The sequence below is a fragment of the Psammomys obesus genome, unplaced genomic scaffold (assembly GCF_907164565.1).
Source record: "Psammomys obesus unplaced genomic scaffold, mPsaObe1.curated_primary_1811, whole genome shotgun sequence".
Taxonomy (NCBI): Eukaryota; Metazoa; Chordata; class Mammalia; order Rodentia; family Muridae; genus Psammomys; species Psammomys obesus.
Genome location: NW_026588368.1, coordinates 6,436,046 through 6,454,655, shown reverse-complemented (window position 1 = coordinate 6,454,655; position 18,610 = coordinate 6,436,046). Strand labels below are relative to the sequence as shown.

Below are 18,610 nucleotides of genomic sequence, written 5' to 3'. Positions count from 1 at the left end.
AAGGCTCAGGGTGTGTCTTATAGCACATCAGAGAAATCTTACTGATAATATCCCACAGTTTCATTTCCCACAGTCCCTATTGATTGAGTGATTTGTATGACTCAGGTAGTTCTAGAACATATACTTAAAATTTCTCTGTGGTGGTTAATTGGCTTACAACTAACTTCGTAATGGAGATTACGTCCATCCACTCTAACTGAAACTACCATGCTAAAAACCAGTCTATAAATGTATGGAATCTGCTGCCTGTGTGAAATTTCTTGACCATTGGTTCCCAAACTTCCTAATGCTGCGATCCTTTAATACACTTTCTCATGTTGTGGTGACCCACAACCATAAAATTATTTTCTTTGCTATTTCATAACTGTAATTTTGCTACTGATATGAATCATAACGTTTTGGAGACAGGTTTTCCAAAGGGGTCACCACCCTCTGTTCTGAACTAACACTGCTTTCCCTTTTGTTTCAGTTTCCTGTGGTTTACATTGAGGTAAGAAGCTTCAGTGTTCATATTCAGAGAGAACTCAATCCACTGAAAGTACCTTGATGCTGGGGTGTTGTAGGCCTAGTGTGGGTCAGCAGCCTTCTGCCATTCGACATAACTGGTTGGTTATGCCCCACCTTTCCTTTATTTCCCTCTCCCCTAGAAGAATATTAGCAGGCTCCCAAACACTTCCACCATGAGCACAGTGGTCTTAGATGTGTTGTTGTTCTTAATACTTTATTGACTTAGAAAACTTGCAACCTGTTTCACAGGATCCAAAAACGAACCGAATTATGCAGTGGCAGAATATCAGCACAGAGAACGGGCTTAAGCAACTGTCCTTCAGTCTGTCTCTGGAGCCCATTCTGGGCTCCTACAAGATAGTGATACAAAAACAATCGGGAGTGAAGAAAGAGCACTCCTTCACCGTGGAGGAATTCGGTATGCTTGGGAAGACTGCGAAGGGAAAGCCGGTGTCATAAGTTTCTACTTATCACAGGATGAATTCTTTTGAACAAACTGAGGTCCAAATGTGCAAGGCTGGGTTTCATCTCAACAAAGCTAAGGTTATCCACCTAGCAACATGGAACTTCCAAGAAGTTCTGGGATTTTCAGGAACAAATTACTTAGTTTCTCTTATTTAAGTAGATACCACAGTGATTTGAAAGAAATGATATAATCTGTAACCACTCAGTGGTCTAACCTTACATGGAGGGTGGACTCACCGTGACAATGTGAAATCACCAATAATGGGCAGAGACTGATCAGTCAAGCAGCTAGAAAAGTAAATTTCCACTAGAATTTCCTTCCCTTTCCCAACAGTGCTTCCCAGATTTGAAGTTCAAGTAAAGGTCCCTAAGGCCATCACTGTGCAAGATGAAAAAATAAATGTGACGGCATGTGCAGTGTGAGTTATATCTTTTAATTCTTCTAACTTTAAGGATGGACTTGGGCATGGAAACACCCGGGATAATGTCTCATTGTAGAATTTGTGGAAATGTGAAGGCCGTGTCCTTCCCACCTAGAATGGCCCCTGTGGTGTTCCTTTCTTCATTGTGTCCCTTACTGCTCTGCATCACTTCCTGCTCAGTCACTCACTGCATATGTTGCTGATGGTAATTCTCATGACACCAATGATAAAATCAACTGTATGAGGCAGTAAAGAGTCCTTGTCTTGGAAGACAGAAAGGTACTTAAGAAGAAACAGTGAACCATGTAAAGAGAACACAGACACTAAATTATGGCTCCCAGTCTGGCTCCAGCTCCAGTTGCTGCCACCCAAGTTTAACTATAAAGCATCTGGGTTTTCTACTTGCATTTCAGTACCTCATAAATAAGGATCTTGTACTACAGCAACTAAAACTGCTATTTCAATCTGGGATCCCAGGAAGTCAAAGCCCTGGAGAAATTTGCAATTGTGCCCAAATCAGACAGAAGAGGCACACCTTAGCTCACATTGCTTGTCGTTAAAACATTCAAGCTTAGAAAAAAAATGATAAGAAAGAAGGCAAAAGACTGAGGTTTGTAAAAATAGTAATTTTCCCATGTTCCCATTCATCTCAGCTCCATCAGTTTAGGATCTTGATTTGGTTACTTAATCTTTTTAGAACATGGGGGGGGGTGTTAGAATGTCTCCAAAAGTTTCTTAACCGGACTAAATTCTTAATAAATATAGTTAGAAAGTGTCAAGTGGTAATAATGGTCCATCTTTACTGTCATTATAAAACTAGACAGAGTCAGTTTCAAGTTGGAAGTGTGGACTATGGGAGGGAAGACAGTGAGTCTCTGCTTCAGAAACACTCTTGGTGTGTGTGCATTTATTTTGTGACAGATACACCTACGGGAAGCCTGTTCCAGGACATGCAAAGATAAGTATATGCCTTAAATATCTGCACTTCGGCTTTGAGAGAGACACTATATGCAAAGGAGTCATTTCCCAGGTGAGTGAAAACTGTTCACAGGCCTATTTTTAATATCCAGGTTAACTAAAACAGCAATGCATACAGCACAGCTGAGAGGAAATGCAAAACCAGGCACTGAAAGAGGATATTCTGGACCTCAGGGTGTAGCTCAGTGATGGAACACCAGCCAGGCATGTGTGCACTTCCCAGGAGCCCCTCACTGACAGAGTGATAGTCCTAGGACCCACTATAATTAAAGGGACATTTCAACAACTTGAGCTGACCACCAAATTTATTTTTGTGTAAATCATTGTACAAAATAGTAGGTTTATGACATTTTCATACATGAGAATCATGTATTTTAACCATATTCCCATGACCCCTTGCCACCTCTGCTCTCTTGTGTCCTTACTCCCATGTGTCCTTCTCCTCTTCCTATATAGCGTCCTCTACTTTCATGTCTCATAAACTGTTCTTTGAAAGTATATTTTAATTAGCACATATGAAATGTAAGTAAATTGTGAAAAACCATGGGCTTCCTTGGAATATATTCAGTCATGTGTATCACTTGATCCCCTTGTTCATTACCTACCGAATTCTCTCCATCCCTCCTCCTGCAAGACTCTGACTCTTCCCAAAGAGAACAACTTCCATTTTGCCGTTGTTCTGTTTTGTTTTACCCTCACATATGACAGGAAACATGCACCACCATGTATCTAGGTCTGGTAAATCTGGTGAAAGGTGATCATCTCTGTGCCCATAAATTCTCCTCTTCAGTTCTGATTACCCATTCATCAGCTGATGGGCTCGCTTGTTTGTGAGTCACAGAGATGACAGGCGTGCTTGTGAACAGGTGTGGGGATGCTGACCCAGGTTTCGTTTCCGTATTCCCCACCGCTGACCTTGTGGTACTTTGACTTCTCCTTTTCTGAGGAGCTTCTATACTAGGTTGTAGTCTCACCCACAGCACATGAGGTGTGCAGAGCATTGGTCCTGAGCTCACAGACAAGCAATAGAGAAACCAGGAATGTCAAACACTCCGGGTGTTCTCCTCAACAGAGGAGATGTTTACCTGTTTACCACCCAACAGGGTGGGGACGGATGTAGGTAACTCCCTGCTAATCCGCGTCTGTAGGGCCAGACCACACCCGAATCTACCCAGCCTCGCTCTCTAGACCTTCATCCTGAGCACTGTTTCCCAGTCAGTACAACCTTCCTTATGGGAGATGGCACTTGTACTTTGCAACAGCCTGGGAGACCTCTGTGCTACCTGCAGGGCCAGGCCACTCCTGACTCCCACAGACCTTTACATTCACCTCAGTCGTTCTCAGCAGCCAATGATCACCTGTAGCTGTAGCTCTTGATCTAGGAGTGGGGCTCTGGGCAATTTCCCCATTTCACCACATTGGCAGGTTAACTGGTTCTACCATTACGTCAGTCTTGTTCAAGCAACCACATTGTTGAGAATTTTATGGGTGTGTTTTTCCTGTTGTGTCTGAAAGACACTATTTTTGAAACAGGCTTTCTGGTCTTTTATAATCTTTCTGATCCTTGTTTCATGATTTTTCCCTGATCCTTCGAGGTTGGGGTTATTGTGGAGTTGTATTCGTTGGGGCTGCACACATCATAGGCAATGCTCTGCATTTTGATGTTTGTGGATCTCTATAACGGTCTCTATCTGTTGAAAAATAAGTGTTTGATGACGTGAGACCTACACCTATCTTTAAGTATAATGGCAAACTTCTGGAATATAGTTAAGGACCTATAGCTTCCGGAGAATGGTGGCAGTAGTGGGTTGTCCTCTAAAGTCTCTGTGACTGTCAACGTTGTCCATTTCTTCTTGGTTTAATAGTTGTGGTTTGGGTAGACGTAGAAATCTGTCCATTTTGTTTTAGGTTTTCTAAATTCATTCAATACAGGTTTTTAGTGTTCCCCTAAAATATCCCAAATTTCGTTAATGTCTTTGTAATGTTTCCCTGTAATTTTTGATTCTGTTAATTTTATGGTCTCTCCTTCCTTCTTTCTTTTTCTTTATATCCTTCTCTTTCTTTTCTTTCTTTCTTTCTTTCTTTCTTTCTTTCTTTCTTTCTTTCTTTCTTTCTTTCTTTCTTTCTTTCTTTCTTTCTTTCTTCTTTTAGTTAATTGAGCCAAAGGTCTCTTGACCTTATCTCCTCAAATAACCATCTCTTAGACTCATTGTTTCTTTGTATTCTTTATTTCTGTTTCACTAATTGAGCTATGAGTCTGGTTTGACCTTTCTTTTTTTCCAACTCCTTGACTTGTAATATTAAGTCATTTATTTGTGTTATTTCTTTACCTTTCTTTTTACCATGATTCAAGACTGTAAATGTCCCACTTGGGACAGCTTTGAATGTGTTCCAGAAGTTTTGTGGTATTGTGTTCTCATTTTCATTTAATTCATAATTTTTAAATTTTTTATTTTGTTCTTCTTTGATTAATTTTAATGTTCAATTGTGTATTGTTTAATTTCTATGAATTTATATAACATTGGAAATTCTTTTGCTGTTGATTTTAAGCTTTGTTGCTTTGTGGTCACATAGGACACACTAGGTTATTCTAATTTTTCTGTATTCAGATTTGTTTTGTGTCCCATTATGTGGCCTATTTTAGAGAAACTTTCATTCATTACTTCAAAGACCAAAATTCTTTGGTGTTTGGGGGTACTTAATAGATATCATTTAGGTCCATTTGGTGTATGATGTCACTTAATTCTGATGAAATTCTGTAGTTATTTTTATTGCTTGTTCAGATGCCCTGTTGGAGAAATTAGGGTACAGAAATCAACTATAGTTAATGACTTGGGTTTCATTTGCATCTTGAAGTCCAGTGATATGCTTTTTATGAAAGTGTGTGTGCTAAAGTTGGATTCATATATATTTACAGTTGTGGTGTCTTCTCAGCAAATTGTTCCCTTGATCAGAACAAAGTGTTCTTTATCTCATCTGATTAATTTTTTTTTTAAATCAGTTTTGTCAGATGTTAGAATAACAAATTCTGCTTGCTTTCTGGTCATTTGCTTTGAATACTTTTTCTAATCTTTCCCTCTAAGGTGGTGCCTATCTTTGAAGGTAAAATGAGTTTCTTACAATCAAAAAGAGTGATTTTGTTTCTAAACCCATTCAGCTATCCTAGATGTCTTTTGAATTGAGGTCAATAATATTTAAAATTATCATTGAAACATGTATGTTGATTACTGTCATTTTGTTGTTGTTGTTGCTATTTATATTTAATCCTATTTTATGTTTCAGTAATTGTAGTTGTTTTTTTTTCCTTTAGCATCTTAGCTATGCTTATTCCTGTCTTCAGTTCAAAGTATTGTTTCTAGTATTCTCTATAAGGCTGGTTTGGTGGACATTAATTTTTTTAGCCTGCTTATAGCCTTGCAATTTTGTCTGTTTTAGGATCTTCTTGAGCCTTGTGAGTTGTTTACATCCTCAGCTTTATAAGCTTTTCATATTTCCTGAGCCTCAGTGAGCCTCCTTCCACATGGAATGTTTAATTCACTTGAAATTTCTATACAACATTCTGAAAGTTATTATTTTTGCCCAGATGATCAATTAATGAGTTTGTAGTACTAAAGTCACCAATTATCATTGCCTCTGGACCTGTCAGTCTTTTACTTTGTAGTTTTTTATGAAATTGGATGTACTAACATGTTTACTCCATGTTCTTTTCTGTTTGTTTGTTTTTTTATTCCTTTCTTTCATTGGTAGTGAGGTTTTTATTTCTTGTCATAATTTTGGACTGGTCTATTTTATCAAATATTACTATTGATACTCCTTCCTCTTCTCAGCTTGAATGTTCCTAATCTATCCCTTTCTATCTTTTCATTTCTGTATGTGTGTGTGTGTTGTTGTTGTTCTGTAGTCTAATTAGCTAGACATGCTTCTTAAAGAGTTAAAATCACTCCTCACCCCACAAGGGACGAGCAGTCCTGCTAGGCCATAGAGGAGGACTTCACAACCAGCCCTGACAATACCTGATAAAAAAAGGGCCAGACAAAAGGGGAGGAGGTCCTCCCCCAATCCATAGACTTGGAAGGGGCAGGGAGAAGCTGAGGGAGGGAGGGTGGGATTGGGAGGGAATAAGAGAGGGGAATACAGCTGGGATATAGAGTTAATAAAATGTAACTAATAATAACAAACAATAAAAAAGAGAAAAAAATAAATTAATTAAAAGCAAAAAAAGAGTTAAAATCATTTATATTTCGGGTTATTGTTAATTATTTGCTTATTCCTATGATTTTATTGCATGTTCTGATGCTATTTATCTTAGTATCTTAGTAGTAGAAATAGATTAATACTAATACTAACTAAAGACACTAATAATATAAGCTGAGGCCCATGCTTATAGTCAGAATGCCATGCTGTACAGCAGTAAGGACTCATTTATCTGAAAGAAGTTCTTACATGTGAGTTTGAGTTGATCTTCAATGTGACTTGCCTCAATTCCTTGTTTGTCTCGTGCATATCAGCTAGACAAAAATGGCTGCATCACACTAGAAGAAGACATCACTGTGTTCCAATTAAAGGAAAAATATTATGGCATGCAGCATCTTCACGTGAATGCAAATGTTATAGAAGAAGGGACAGGTATGTAAGTAAACTCAAAATATAGAAAATAAAGCTGTGAAAATTGACACCTGTTCACACCAAGGTGGAGGTTTGAAGGAAGTAGAAAAAGGATGTAGAAAGCAAGCAACTGCCTAACTGGATTAAATTTCCAATGTTCTTGCTAATTTCTTTTTCAGGATTCGAGTTCAGTGGATCTGGAACAACTAAAATTGAAAAAACCACAACCAAACTTGTATTTGTGAAAGTGGAGTCACACTTTAGACCTGGGATTCCATTCCTTATGAAAGTAAAGTGCTTTTGGTTCACAGATGCTTGAGCTGTATGGTGGTTCATCAACCTAGGGCATTCTGGTCAATGTTAAACTTGTCTGACATCACTGGTTGAAAAGCAAGATGTATAACCTAGTGGGAGAGCTTGTATTTCACACACTTAAGTGCATGACTTCAATTCCCAGAACTAAGCTGAAGTTTTAGAAAGGCTGTCTAGAAGCCCAGAATCTAAAACATAGGTAGCATAATTTTATTTATAAAAACTATGTACTTGACAACTGTAAACCCTATGATGTCACTGTGTTTCAATGATGAAGCCACATGTGCTACATATTCATGATAAATCCATGCTCTCCATTAGCCTTGGGTCCCCAACAACTGTATCTTGTGATTGTGTCAAAGCATCTATTTCCCTTAGTCCACACTGACTCTGTCAATGGTTTCTTATGACTAAGAGGTACCTACAAAACATCTACAAAGCATTTATTATGGAGCTAAGAATATGATACCTTCGGCCTCACAGCACAGCCAGTTCTACTGGTGTAGATCTCAAAGTGTTAGATTTGTGTAAAGCAATGTTTTACATGCTGAATTAGTTGGTGCATCTTTTGGGATATTTATAGAATACTGAAACAGGTTTTTCTCTTATAGTCTGTATAGTTTTATCCTTCCTGAACTATACTTTTCTTTCTTGTTCAATTTAGGTTCGCTTAGTGGATGTCCGGGACATTCCTCTCCCAAATGAAAAAGTCTTCATCAAACCACATGAAGCTGGTATCAGTGCTGCTATCACTGATCAGCATGGCCTGGCAGAATTCTCCATCAACACCACCAGCATTGAGAGTTCTTCCCTCACTATCAAAGTAAGTCAAAGATAAGGGCATAAGACACAAGGTGAAGCTGTGTAACAGCTTTGATGCAATAATGTGTCACTTAATGAAAAAAAAATATTCTGGGCCAAACTTTCATATTTCAGGGCAAAACAGAAGGGGTTTCTGATCATTAATGAAAGTATGAGCACATGTTGTGAACACATTCTTCTTAACACAACATTTTCCATAGTCTTTTTTTTTTTTTACTTTATTTTGTTTTTATATATCACAAATCAGGACCTTCAAACCAAAATGATTAAAAGTCTGTTTTTATCTATTCAAGCAAGGACTGGTGCTGTGTTTCCTCAGATTCATTATCTAACTATGTTGTGCCCATTTTCTAAAATAAGAGACATTGATTTATTGTGTAACTAAATATGATTGACATCCACTATTTCCTGCTTTACACACACACACACACACACACACACACAAACACACACACACACACACAAAGAGGGAGACAGAGAGAGAGACAGAGACAGAGTGATTCAGCAAACACGGCAAATGCAATGCGGAAATACAAAAACATAGGAGATTGCAATCTGAAGTCAACTGGGACTAGCCAATGGTTCCCTCTATATCAGAGCTTAGTCAGATATGTCAACAGGGGGAGCCATTTGAAGAGAACCCAACTACATGACTTCCTACCAGAGGTCTCTGAGGCCCTTCAGCCTTTTCTCCTAGCTGGCTCAGCAGGCCCCTCTCTGAGAACCACTGTGGGTATAAGAATTCCAATGGTGTCTTACACACATTTGTGGCTACAAATTTAAATGGTGGAAATTATAATCAACCTTTTAGAAAGAAGTTGAAAACATGTCCCTTTGCAAACAGCAGATGGACATAGAAATAAGGATTGAAACTTTGTGTGTGGATTTGAGTGGAGAAAGAAAAGAGCAGTGTGGCATTTGCTAGGAGGTCAGGCAGGGTCACATTGGTCAGATGGCTTCCGTTTGGGAGCTTTCTCCATGCTCAGAGGCTTAGGGTCATTTAAGATGTCAAGCTTTATCACCTCCAACCCTTCACCTCAACACAACATGTGCACAGGTATATGAGCAAACACATACATGCACACACACACTTGAAAGCACTCACTCATGCACACGCTCACATGCACTGAGAGGGTTTCTCTGGTGTAAGGAGAAACTCAGTCATTATAGGTGTAGCTGGCAAGATCAGATCACGTAGCTCATCCTGTCATTACTTAACCACCCCCCACTTAGGCACATACACAGACTCAGTGACCTGCAGTCAGCCTGCAGTGCAACGGGCATGGTCTTGGCTCTGTTAGTGGCTTAGGTGTGGGTGCTCATTCTTCTGTTTGCCTGTCTCCCTCCCTCGGTCTGCTCACCTGGATCTCAGATGGGACAAATCATTGTGCACTTCTCCTAGGCTTTCTGATGGATCCTAGCAATAGAGCCTTAGGAAAGAGCAATGTCTTCCTAAGTCATAAGAATTCAGTTTCCTTTTTTCTTTCATGGTTTTACTTCAGATTTTCCCTTCTTGTTCTCCCTGCTCCTTTGAGTCTGTTATTTTGCTTGCTTGCTTGTTTGTTTGTTTTTAAAATTAGGATAGAAAGTCACAGTTTCCCTATGGTATTTTCATACATGTTGTTGCTTGGTCCTCGTCCACACAACTACTTCTTCATCCCCCGAGCTGCCCCGCCCCCGTATGTTCTGCCACAGTCATCTCCCTTCCACATCCACATCACATACTTCAGATTTCTCCTGTGTTGTCCCTTGATATTCTTTCTCATACTTGGGCCTCATTTCCTTTCTCTCTCATCTTGATTCTTTTTTTTCTTTCTCTCAGACTCCCATTTTGAAACTTTAGTAATAAATTTTATCTTTATTATTTAACTTACATTGTATTACCCCTTTCTCTTCATTGGAACTGGGGGTATGGTGGGTACTTTTTATTCTTTTTTATTATATACATACACATGCTTTGGTTTGATGTTGATGACTCTATTGAAATTTCCTCCATGCTCCTGAGGTTTATTGGAGATCAGGTCTTTAAAAAGGGCTACTCCTTAAGAAAATTTATTTATAATGGCAGCTGTTCTATATTGATCCCTATAAATACATAAATTGCAACTTCAAAATTAAAGAAATATGAAAAATGAAACAACATAACTTACCCCAGATCTCTTACTTTTCCAGTAACTGAACTCAAAAGTGCTGAAGCACATGAAATGTTATGTAAAATAGCATATATATATATATAAATATATATATATATACATATGTCTAATTTTTACAGTGATTAATGAAAAAAATTGGACACACACACATTGCCCAATGGAATAAAGAAGCAATTATAGAATTTGCCTGATAAATCAGCAAGCAGAAATGCTGAAGAAAATTTTTAAAAATTAAGGTCTGAGAAATAAATAGGTCAATAAGCTAAGTTTAAAAACATAAGTGGAAATTTTCATTAATAGGGTAGAGACAATGGAAGAGAAATACTAGGGATTAAAGCCATTCATGACCACCAAGCCAGCATTGCAGAAGATACTTCTGCAATGATACTACTACTCACAGAAAAATAAGAAAATAGACAATCAGGAGAGCTTAGAAAGAATGAATCTATCATAGAAAGATAAATTAGAAAAAAATCTTAACAACTCACTAACTTAGAAAAGTTCTCAGATGAAGAATGGAGAAAAAAAAAAACAGAGACTATCCAAAACCAGTATGATGTTAATATTAATTTCAACTTGTTAAGATGTAAAATCACCTTGGCAAAAAGCCTTTGAGGGATTATGTAATTAGGTTAGCTTCTAGTCTTGCCTATGACTACTAGAGAGACAATGCAGAAATCCTCCAGGCCTTTGATGTTAGATTGGGACTGCTAAGGCACTCACCCTTGTGGTCTAAGAATGTTTACCCACCCCCAGCCTCTCCTGTAGTCTAAGATAACTATTGTTGAACAACCCAGACCACACTGTAAGTCAATCTAATACTCTTCTGATATGTCTTCATTCTATCAGCTCTCTTCCTCTACATAACCATGATACAACCATCAAAAGTCTTTTTAAATATTGTGCTGTATCATTCAATACTAACTGTAAATATATATGTTTAACTCTCTGCATACAAAATGCAAATGGGAAGACTTTATATAAAAACAATATCCAGCTGTTTGCTGTCTACAAGAAACTCACCTCACTGAGAGACAGAATTGAATGGAAGGAAAAATTAATTCCAACTATATGAAACTCCAAAACAAGAATTAATAACTACATCAATATCTAACAAGCATATCTTGGGCCAAAATAAGATAAAGTCATTGCATTCTTTTTAAATTATGTTTATTTTTGTTAATTACTGTTTATTCACTTTGTATCCTCCCTGTACCTCCCTCCATCCTCCCCTCCCAAAGCTACCCTCCCTCTTCCTCACCTGAGTCTCTCTCCTATTCCACTGGTAAGGGAGGTCCTCCTCCCCTTCCCTCTGATCCTAGTCTATCAGGTCTTATCAGGACTGTCTGCATTGTCTTCCTCTGTGGCCTGGTAAGGCTGCTCCCCCCTTGGCAAGAGGTGGTCAAAGAACAGGCCAATCAGTTCATGTCAGAGACAGTCTCTGTCCCCATTACTATAGAGTCCACTTGGACACTGAACTGTCATAGGCTACCCCTGGGCATGGGGTTCCAGGCCATCTCCATAAGTGGTCCTTAGCTAGAGTATCAGTTTCAGAAAAGACGCCTGTGTCCAATTTTTTTGGTGCTGTTGCTGTCCTTGTGTAGCTCCTGTCCTTTCCAGATCTTCCTATCTCCCACTTCTTTCATAAGATTCCCTGTACTCCACCCAAAGTTTGGCTATGAGTCTCAGTGTCTGCCTCAATACCCTGCAGAGTAGAGCATTTCAGAGGACATCTGTGGTAGGCTCCTGTCCTGTTCCCTGTTTTCTCCCTCTTCCGATGTCCATCCTCTTTGCCTTTCTGAATGGAGATTGAACATCTTAGCCAGTGTCATCCTTCATGATTAGCTTCCTTAGGTGTACAGATTTTAGTATGTTTATCCTATATTATATGTCTAATATCCACTTATGAGTGAGTATATATGCTGCGTGTCTTGAACCCTCCTCCACTGCTGGTGGCAATGTAAATTTGTACAACCATTTGGAAATTAGTCTGGCACTGTCTCAGACGATTAGGAATAGCGCTTCCTCAAGATCCAGCTATACCACTCCTAGGCATATATCCAAAAGACGCTCAAGTATACAAGGACATCTTCACCACTATGTTTGTAGCAGCTTTATTTGTAATAGCCAGAAGCTGGAAACAGCCCAGATGTTCCCCAGTTGAGGAATGGATACAGAAATTGTGGTATGCCTACACAAAGGAATATTACTCTACGGTAAAAAACAAGGAAATAATGAAAGTTGCAGGTAAATGGTGGAAACTGGAAAGGATCATCCTAAGTGAGGTATCCCAGAATCAGAAAGTCATTGCATTCATGAAAACAAATACAACTAAAGGGACAAATAGGTACAAATACAAATTATAACCTCAATATGCAATGTTTGTTAGTAAATGTATCCTTCATTCAAAAAAGTCAAAAAGAAATCTCAGATTAAATTGAGCCTTGTATCACATGGCTTTATCAGCCATCTACAGAACTCTGTATCCAACAGTGATGAAACAGACATCGCCTCAGCAACTGATGAGGGTTTTTCAAAACAGGTCGCAATTTCTGTTATAGAACAAATATTAATTAAAATATTAATTAAACATTAAGAAAATATTAATTAAAAATTAAGTTAATTTAAAGATTTTAACTCATTTCTAGTATCATTTCACGTGACAAGAGACTATAATTATAAATCAATAAGGAGAAACTAGAGGGCATACATGAATATATCAACACCACAGAATACTCTTGACAGTGATCACTGGAATATTGACAATATCAGAAGGGTAATTTTATGATTTCTAGTGCAATAAAAACACATCAGAATTTCTATGTGCTATCATGCATGCAATTCTAAAAGCTATGAATCCCTACACTACATAAACAGATAGCTATCAAATAAAAGACCTTATGCTGTACCTCAATATATTAACAAAATAAGAGAAGAAAAATAGAAAAATTAATGAAAGGAAATAAATAATAAATATAGCTGGAAGTGATGATGAGGACAAAAATAACAGTAAAAAGTACAATGAAACCAAAGTTGATTCTTCTAAAAGATAAATTGATTAGTTCTTACCTAAACCCAAAGAGAGTTAAAACCCAAATTAAAAAAGTAGAGGCGGCTATAACAGCAGGTACTAAAAACCCATGGGATGCTTAGAGAATAATTTGAAAACTTTCATTCCATTAAATTAGAAAATCCAGAGAAAACAAATGAATTTCTGGATATTAATACTCTACCAAAAGTGAGCTACAAGGTTATTTAAAAAAATAAACAGATCAGCAATGAAAAATAGAATTGAAGAAATAATTAAAGGGGCCCAAAAAAATAAAGAGCTGAGACTGGGAAGAACTCATTTCTGAATTGGACAAAACTTCAAAATGAAATATTTTTGTGTAAAACTTACAAGGAAGGAATCCTTTTTTTAGGTCATTCTATGGGTCTAGAATAACTCTGATACCAAAACTAGATGAGGATAAAGTATCTAAAAGTCTTCAAAGTAATTCACCCAAATGACATAAAAAGAAAGTCCTTACTGACATACTTCCATGTCAGAATCAATAACACATTAAACAAATCATGTACCAAGATCAAATTGATTTTGTACTAAGAATACAGGGACGGCTTCACGTTTGAGACCTAAAAACTGTAAAATAGCATATAAATAGAATCAAGAGTTAAAAACCACACAGTCTTCTCAGTGGATGCAACAACTAGTCCATTTTCAAGACACCAGTTACAAATGGTCAAGGAACACATGCAAAAGTGCTCAACACAATTGTCTATCGAGAAAATGCAGGTTAACACTGTTGAAATTCCATCTCACCAATCAAAATGACAATCATCAGGAAAACAGATGTTGGCAGGGCTAAGGGAATAAAGGAACCTATATGTACAGCTGCTGTGAGGGTAAATGAGTATGACTATTAAGTTCAGAGTTTCTACAAAACCCCAAAATGAAACCAGTGTACAGGCCAGGGGTACCACATCCGTGTACATGTTCATGGCATCAACGCTGACATTTGATAGACACATCTCCATCACCATGCTGACCTCAGCAGTGCTCAACACAGCCGGCTGTGGAGCCGACTTCAGTGCCCAGCAGTGGAGGAGTGGGAAAAGAAGAGTGGAAATATGTGCACACGGGACTTTTACTCCGATATTTAGAAAACAATCGTCTTGTCTATAAAGAAATGGGTGGATTTAGAAATTGTCAACTAACAGGAAATGATAAGACTGGGAGAAAAAAAAGCTTTGCATGTTGTCCCTCATTTGTGGCATCTAAGGAAAGGACGAAAATGAAAACAGAGAGGATCTAGCAAGAAGGAAAAGAGTCAGGAGGAAACATAGGGCTGGGTAGTACGGTGGATGAATGTGATCAGGGTACATTATATTAATATATGAAAATGTTTCAGTCAGCCCATCACTTTGCAAATTTATTATGCACTAAAATTCCTATCTGTAAACATCCTTTCATATGTATTAGGTGCTCAATAAATGGGTTTTTTTGTCTCAAAATATAATATTCTTGCCTTCTCTCTCTTCATTGGTATAAATATTTGCCTCAGTTTTGAAAATTTGGGATGTAAGACTATTCATTTCATGAACCTCCCTTCCAGTTTTACTAAGATGTAAAAAATATTCCATCACTGAAAATATGCTGATTCTCAGAAGAGAGACTCTGCCTAGCAGGCAATCTACAGCACAGTTTTTGTTGTTTCTTCAGGTCTACCACAAGAAAGAAAATTCCTGTATTTTTTTCCCTTGCATGGAAGAACTATACGCAGAAGCACAGCATGTGGCCTACAGAGTTTATACCGTGAGCAGGAGCTATGTCTACCTTGAGACAGAGCCTGGCATCTTGCCCTGCAGCCAGATTCACACAGTTCAGGCACATTTTATTCTGAAGGGGCCGGTCTTGTTGTTGCTGAGAGAGCTCAATTTTTACTACCTGGTGAGTTTTCACTCCAAGCTCAGAAATACAAAGAATTCTCTTATCTCCTGACCATGTCCCCTGACACTCTGGGTTCTGGGCTGGGTATTTCTTCCTGGGTATCAAACAGTAGATTCATCAGTTACAAGAGAGCCTGGTAAAATATAGATGTAAGCTTGGAAAATGCTTTTTGTTTTAGGTCATGTCCCAGGGCAAAATCGTCCATACAGGAAGCCACACTCACCACATGGAACCAAGCAAATGTAAGTGTTTTTCATCCAGTACCATGTCTCCATCTGAGTTCCCCACATCCTCACCAGTGGGATCTCAGCACTGAGTATCTAAAGCTGCCATGGGGCTTGTATGTCTCCATAACTCTCTCCACAGTAGGAACTCAAGGTTCTGCCGTCTAATGAAGGTTATCACTCACACCATGGCCTTCAGGAAGAAGTCTCAGATTCCCAAACTGAGTGTCATTCAACATGGTAAAATATCTATTCTCAAGATGTAACACCTGAAAACACACAGTACTCCAAGATACACCCCAAGTGAGGAATTTATGCATTCACATGCAGAATATCCACAACAAAGCAAAATGTGCTATCTGGTGTCTGTCCAAAAATATATGGAGAATGCCAGCCTGGTCCTTAAACCATTGTAGCCACACCCATTTTCAAGTAACTGACTCTTCTGATTATTTTAAAATACAAGTGTGGTGCTGGTGGGTACGTATGTGCGTGTCAGTACAGCTGCTGTCAGGGTCAGAGGCATTAGATGCCCTGGATATCTCAGAGCTGGAATTTCAGAGCGTTTTGAGCAGCCTGGTGTGGGTACTGGGAATAGAACTTGGGTCCTCCAGAAGAGCATCAAGTGGTCTTAACTTCTGAGCTATCTCTCCAATCCCTTTATTTTTATTTATTCTTAGAAAATTACATATATGCATGCAATGACTTTTAATCATATATACTGTCAACTCCCTCCCACTCCTCCCTGAGTACCTCCACCAGGCTCCTTCTCTATTTTATGTCTTTTTTTTTTTTAACTTACTGAGTTCAGTTAGCTCTACCTGAATGTGCATGCAGTATTGGGCCACAGAAACTTAGAAATCTACCAGGCCCACATCCCTGAAAGAAATCTGACTCTTCCTACCTTCAGCAGCCATCAGCTGTCAATGGCGCCTCAGCTAAAAATGGATCTTCATGAACCCCTTCCCATCCATGCTTGAATGTTGACCAGCTTGATGTTGAAGGTCTAGGAGAGGGAATCATAGCTGCGGTGACTTTATGAGTGAAATCACCCTGTCATATCCTGATGGTATCTGTTCAATTCTACCATGAATTGAACAACTGTGACTCTCCTGATCAGGCCTCTTCCACCTGCTCCTATTTAAATCCCAAGTAACCACTGAATCCTGGCATTTTTGGTGCACACTTTCTTGACGTACTTTCCTTCCTGAGTAGCACTTACCACATGCAAACATATTTTCTATAATGTACCTATGTATTATCCATTTCTCCTCCTGCATTATCATTTAGCACACAGATTTGCATATGTAGTTTCACAAATATTTTCCAAGTAATCTCTAGAAGTGGCAGGTACTTAGCAGATGTTCAACAAATTTACTTAAAAAAGGGCTTTCTTGTTATTGACCAATTATAAAAACTATTTAGGTATTTCATAAAATATCCAGTGAGTTCTAGTTATTTCTTCTGCAAACACTAGATGGGACTCACAGTACCTAACTTGAGAGAGTATCAGTCTCCTCACATTCACCAAAGACAGTAAAAGAGACTTTAAATATTGTATAATTTTCTCTCAAGAGGCATAAATACTTCTCATTGAGAAAAAGAGTTTAACATATTGCCAAATGTGGTTTGCTCCTCTGAATAATCATTAATTATCAGCATCCTGAGCACCAGGCTGTCATCTCTATTATTCTTCCTCTTATCTGACTAATAAGTGAAACATCAATTGAGGCGGTTTCATCCCTTTTTATAACAAGAATATCTAACTGCTCCTTTTTGGATGCAGAGCTGTGGAAAAGACAAGAGGTTAGGATATTATTAGCTATAAATAAGCAATATAACTTTTTACAATAAACATCATACTGGAAGCTATCTTAAGTGAGCTTCCTGTGCCCTCCTGAGATATTAGCATGCCAACAACTGACCACAGAGCAGCAGAGATATCTTCCACAAGCAGACAGTCCTCTGAATCTCTGTTTCTAATCATTTGGGTTTTCCTGTCATGATTCTGACCCATCACCATCTCTTCCCAGTCACTCCAGCTCCAGTGAAAGGCCACTTCACCTTGGAGATCCCCGTGGAGTTCAACATGGCCCCTGTGGCTAAAATGCTCATCTATGCCATCTTGCCTGATGGAGAAGTGATTGCAGATTCTACCAACTTTAAAATTGAAAAGTGTCTTCTCAACAAAGTGAGGAGTTTCTTTTATGAAATTTCTATTCAAAATGGTGGAAATTGTATTAAGGACACAGATTTCAGATGTGTGCCCCAGTGGCAAAGATGGGGCAGCACCACAGAACCAGATTTCAATTCACCAATCTCCAAACTGGTTGGAGGTTGAAGAGAAATGAAGCAAGGAAGTGGGGAGCAAGAAAAGGAACTGAATCCTTAATGACTTAGTAATTCAAAGTCTTTGGACTTAAACTTTGTATTGTATTTATCTACATGTGCATATGGACACACACAGCTATTTTTCGAGTCTGTTTGCTCCTTCCACATGTGTCCAGAAGATCAAGCTCAGGTCACCAAGCTTGGCAACAGCTGCCTTTACCCACTGAGCCATCTTAATGTCACAGTTCAAGAACAGTAACCCATCCCCTTTCAATACAGCCCAGCCCACAGCTATTTGCTTCACTCCCCTGCATGTGTTGAGAGATGAATGACAGATGATAGATAGCGAGACAGAGAGGAAGATGGAGGGATGAGATGGAGGGAGAAATACAGACACACCTCCAATTAGAATACTGATTTTCCACCCCAGGCGTTAGGCTTATCATGGAAAGGCCCTTAAAGTTGGGCAACTTCCGGGCTGCAGAGATGGCTCAGTGGGTGAGGGCACCTGCTGTGCTGACCTCAGCTACCAGCACTCATGTGACAGTGAGGAACAACTGGAGGCTCCTACAACCCCAGTGTGTGGAGGTCACAGGCAGGAGAATCTCTGGGATTTGGGGCTGCCAGATTACCTCCGGGAGCACGAGAGAGAGACTCAAGAGAATAAGGACAGTGAGCAGGACACCCACACCCTCACCGGCCTCTGCTGGGTGCATGGGTGCAAGCACCTGCACACATTGGGCATTCCACACTCACACACATGTGTATTCCACACTCACATACATGTGCACACATGCCACACTCACATACATGTGCATTCCACACTCACATACATGTGCATTC

At 38.9% G+C, this 18,610-nt stretch overlaps 1 protein-coding gene across 1 annotated transcript in view; it reads left to right on the top strand.

The window, feature by feature from the left end:
* LOC129674277 (murinoglobulin-1-like) overlaps positions 1–18,610 on the top strand; it is a gene marked incomplete at its 3' end in the record, with an annotated part of 35,995 nt that overhangs the window by 9,152 nt on the left and 8,233 nt on the right. Inside the window, exons 5-14 of the mRNA XM_055604162.1 lie at positions 470–490; positions 757–925; positions 1,307–1,391; positions 2,316–2,424; positions 6,881–6,998; positions 7,157–7,266; positions 7,954–8,112; positions 14,985–15,212; positions 15,391–15,454; positions 17,470–17,627. Coding sequence (XP_055460137.1) covers positions 470–490; positions 757–925; positions 1,307–1,391; positions 2,316–2,424; positions 6,881–6,998; positions 7,157–7,266; positions 7,954–8,112; positions 14,985–15,212; positions 15,391–15,454; positions 17,470–17,627 — 1,221 coding nt within the window. The remainder of the gene's footprint in view (positions 1–469; positions 491–756; positions 926–1,306; positions 1,392–2,315; positions 2,425–6,880; positions 6,999–7,156; positions 7,267–7,953; positions 8,113–14,984; positions 15,213–15,390; positions 15,455–17,469; positions 17,628–18,610) is intronic.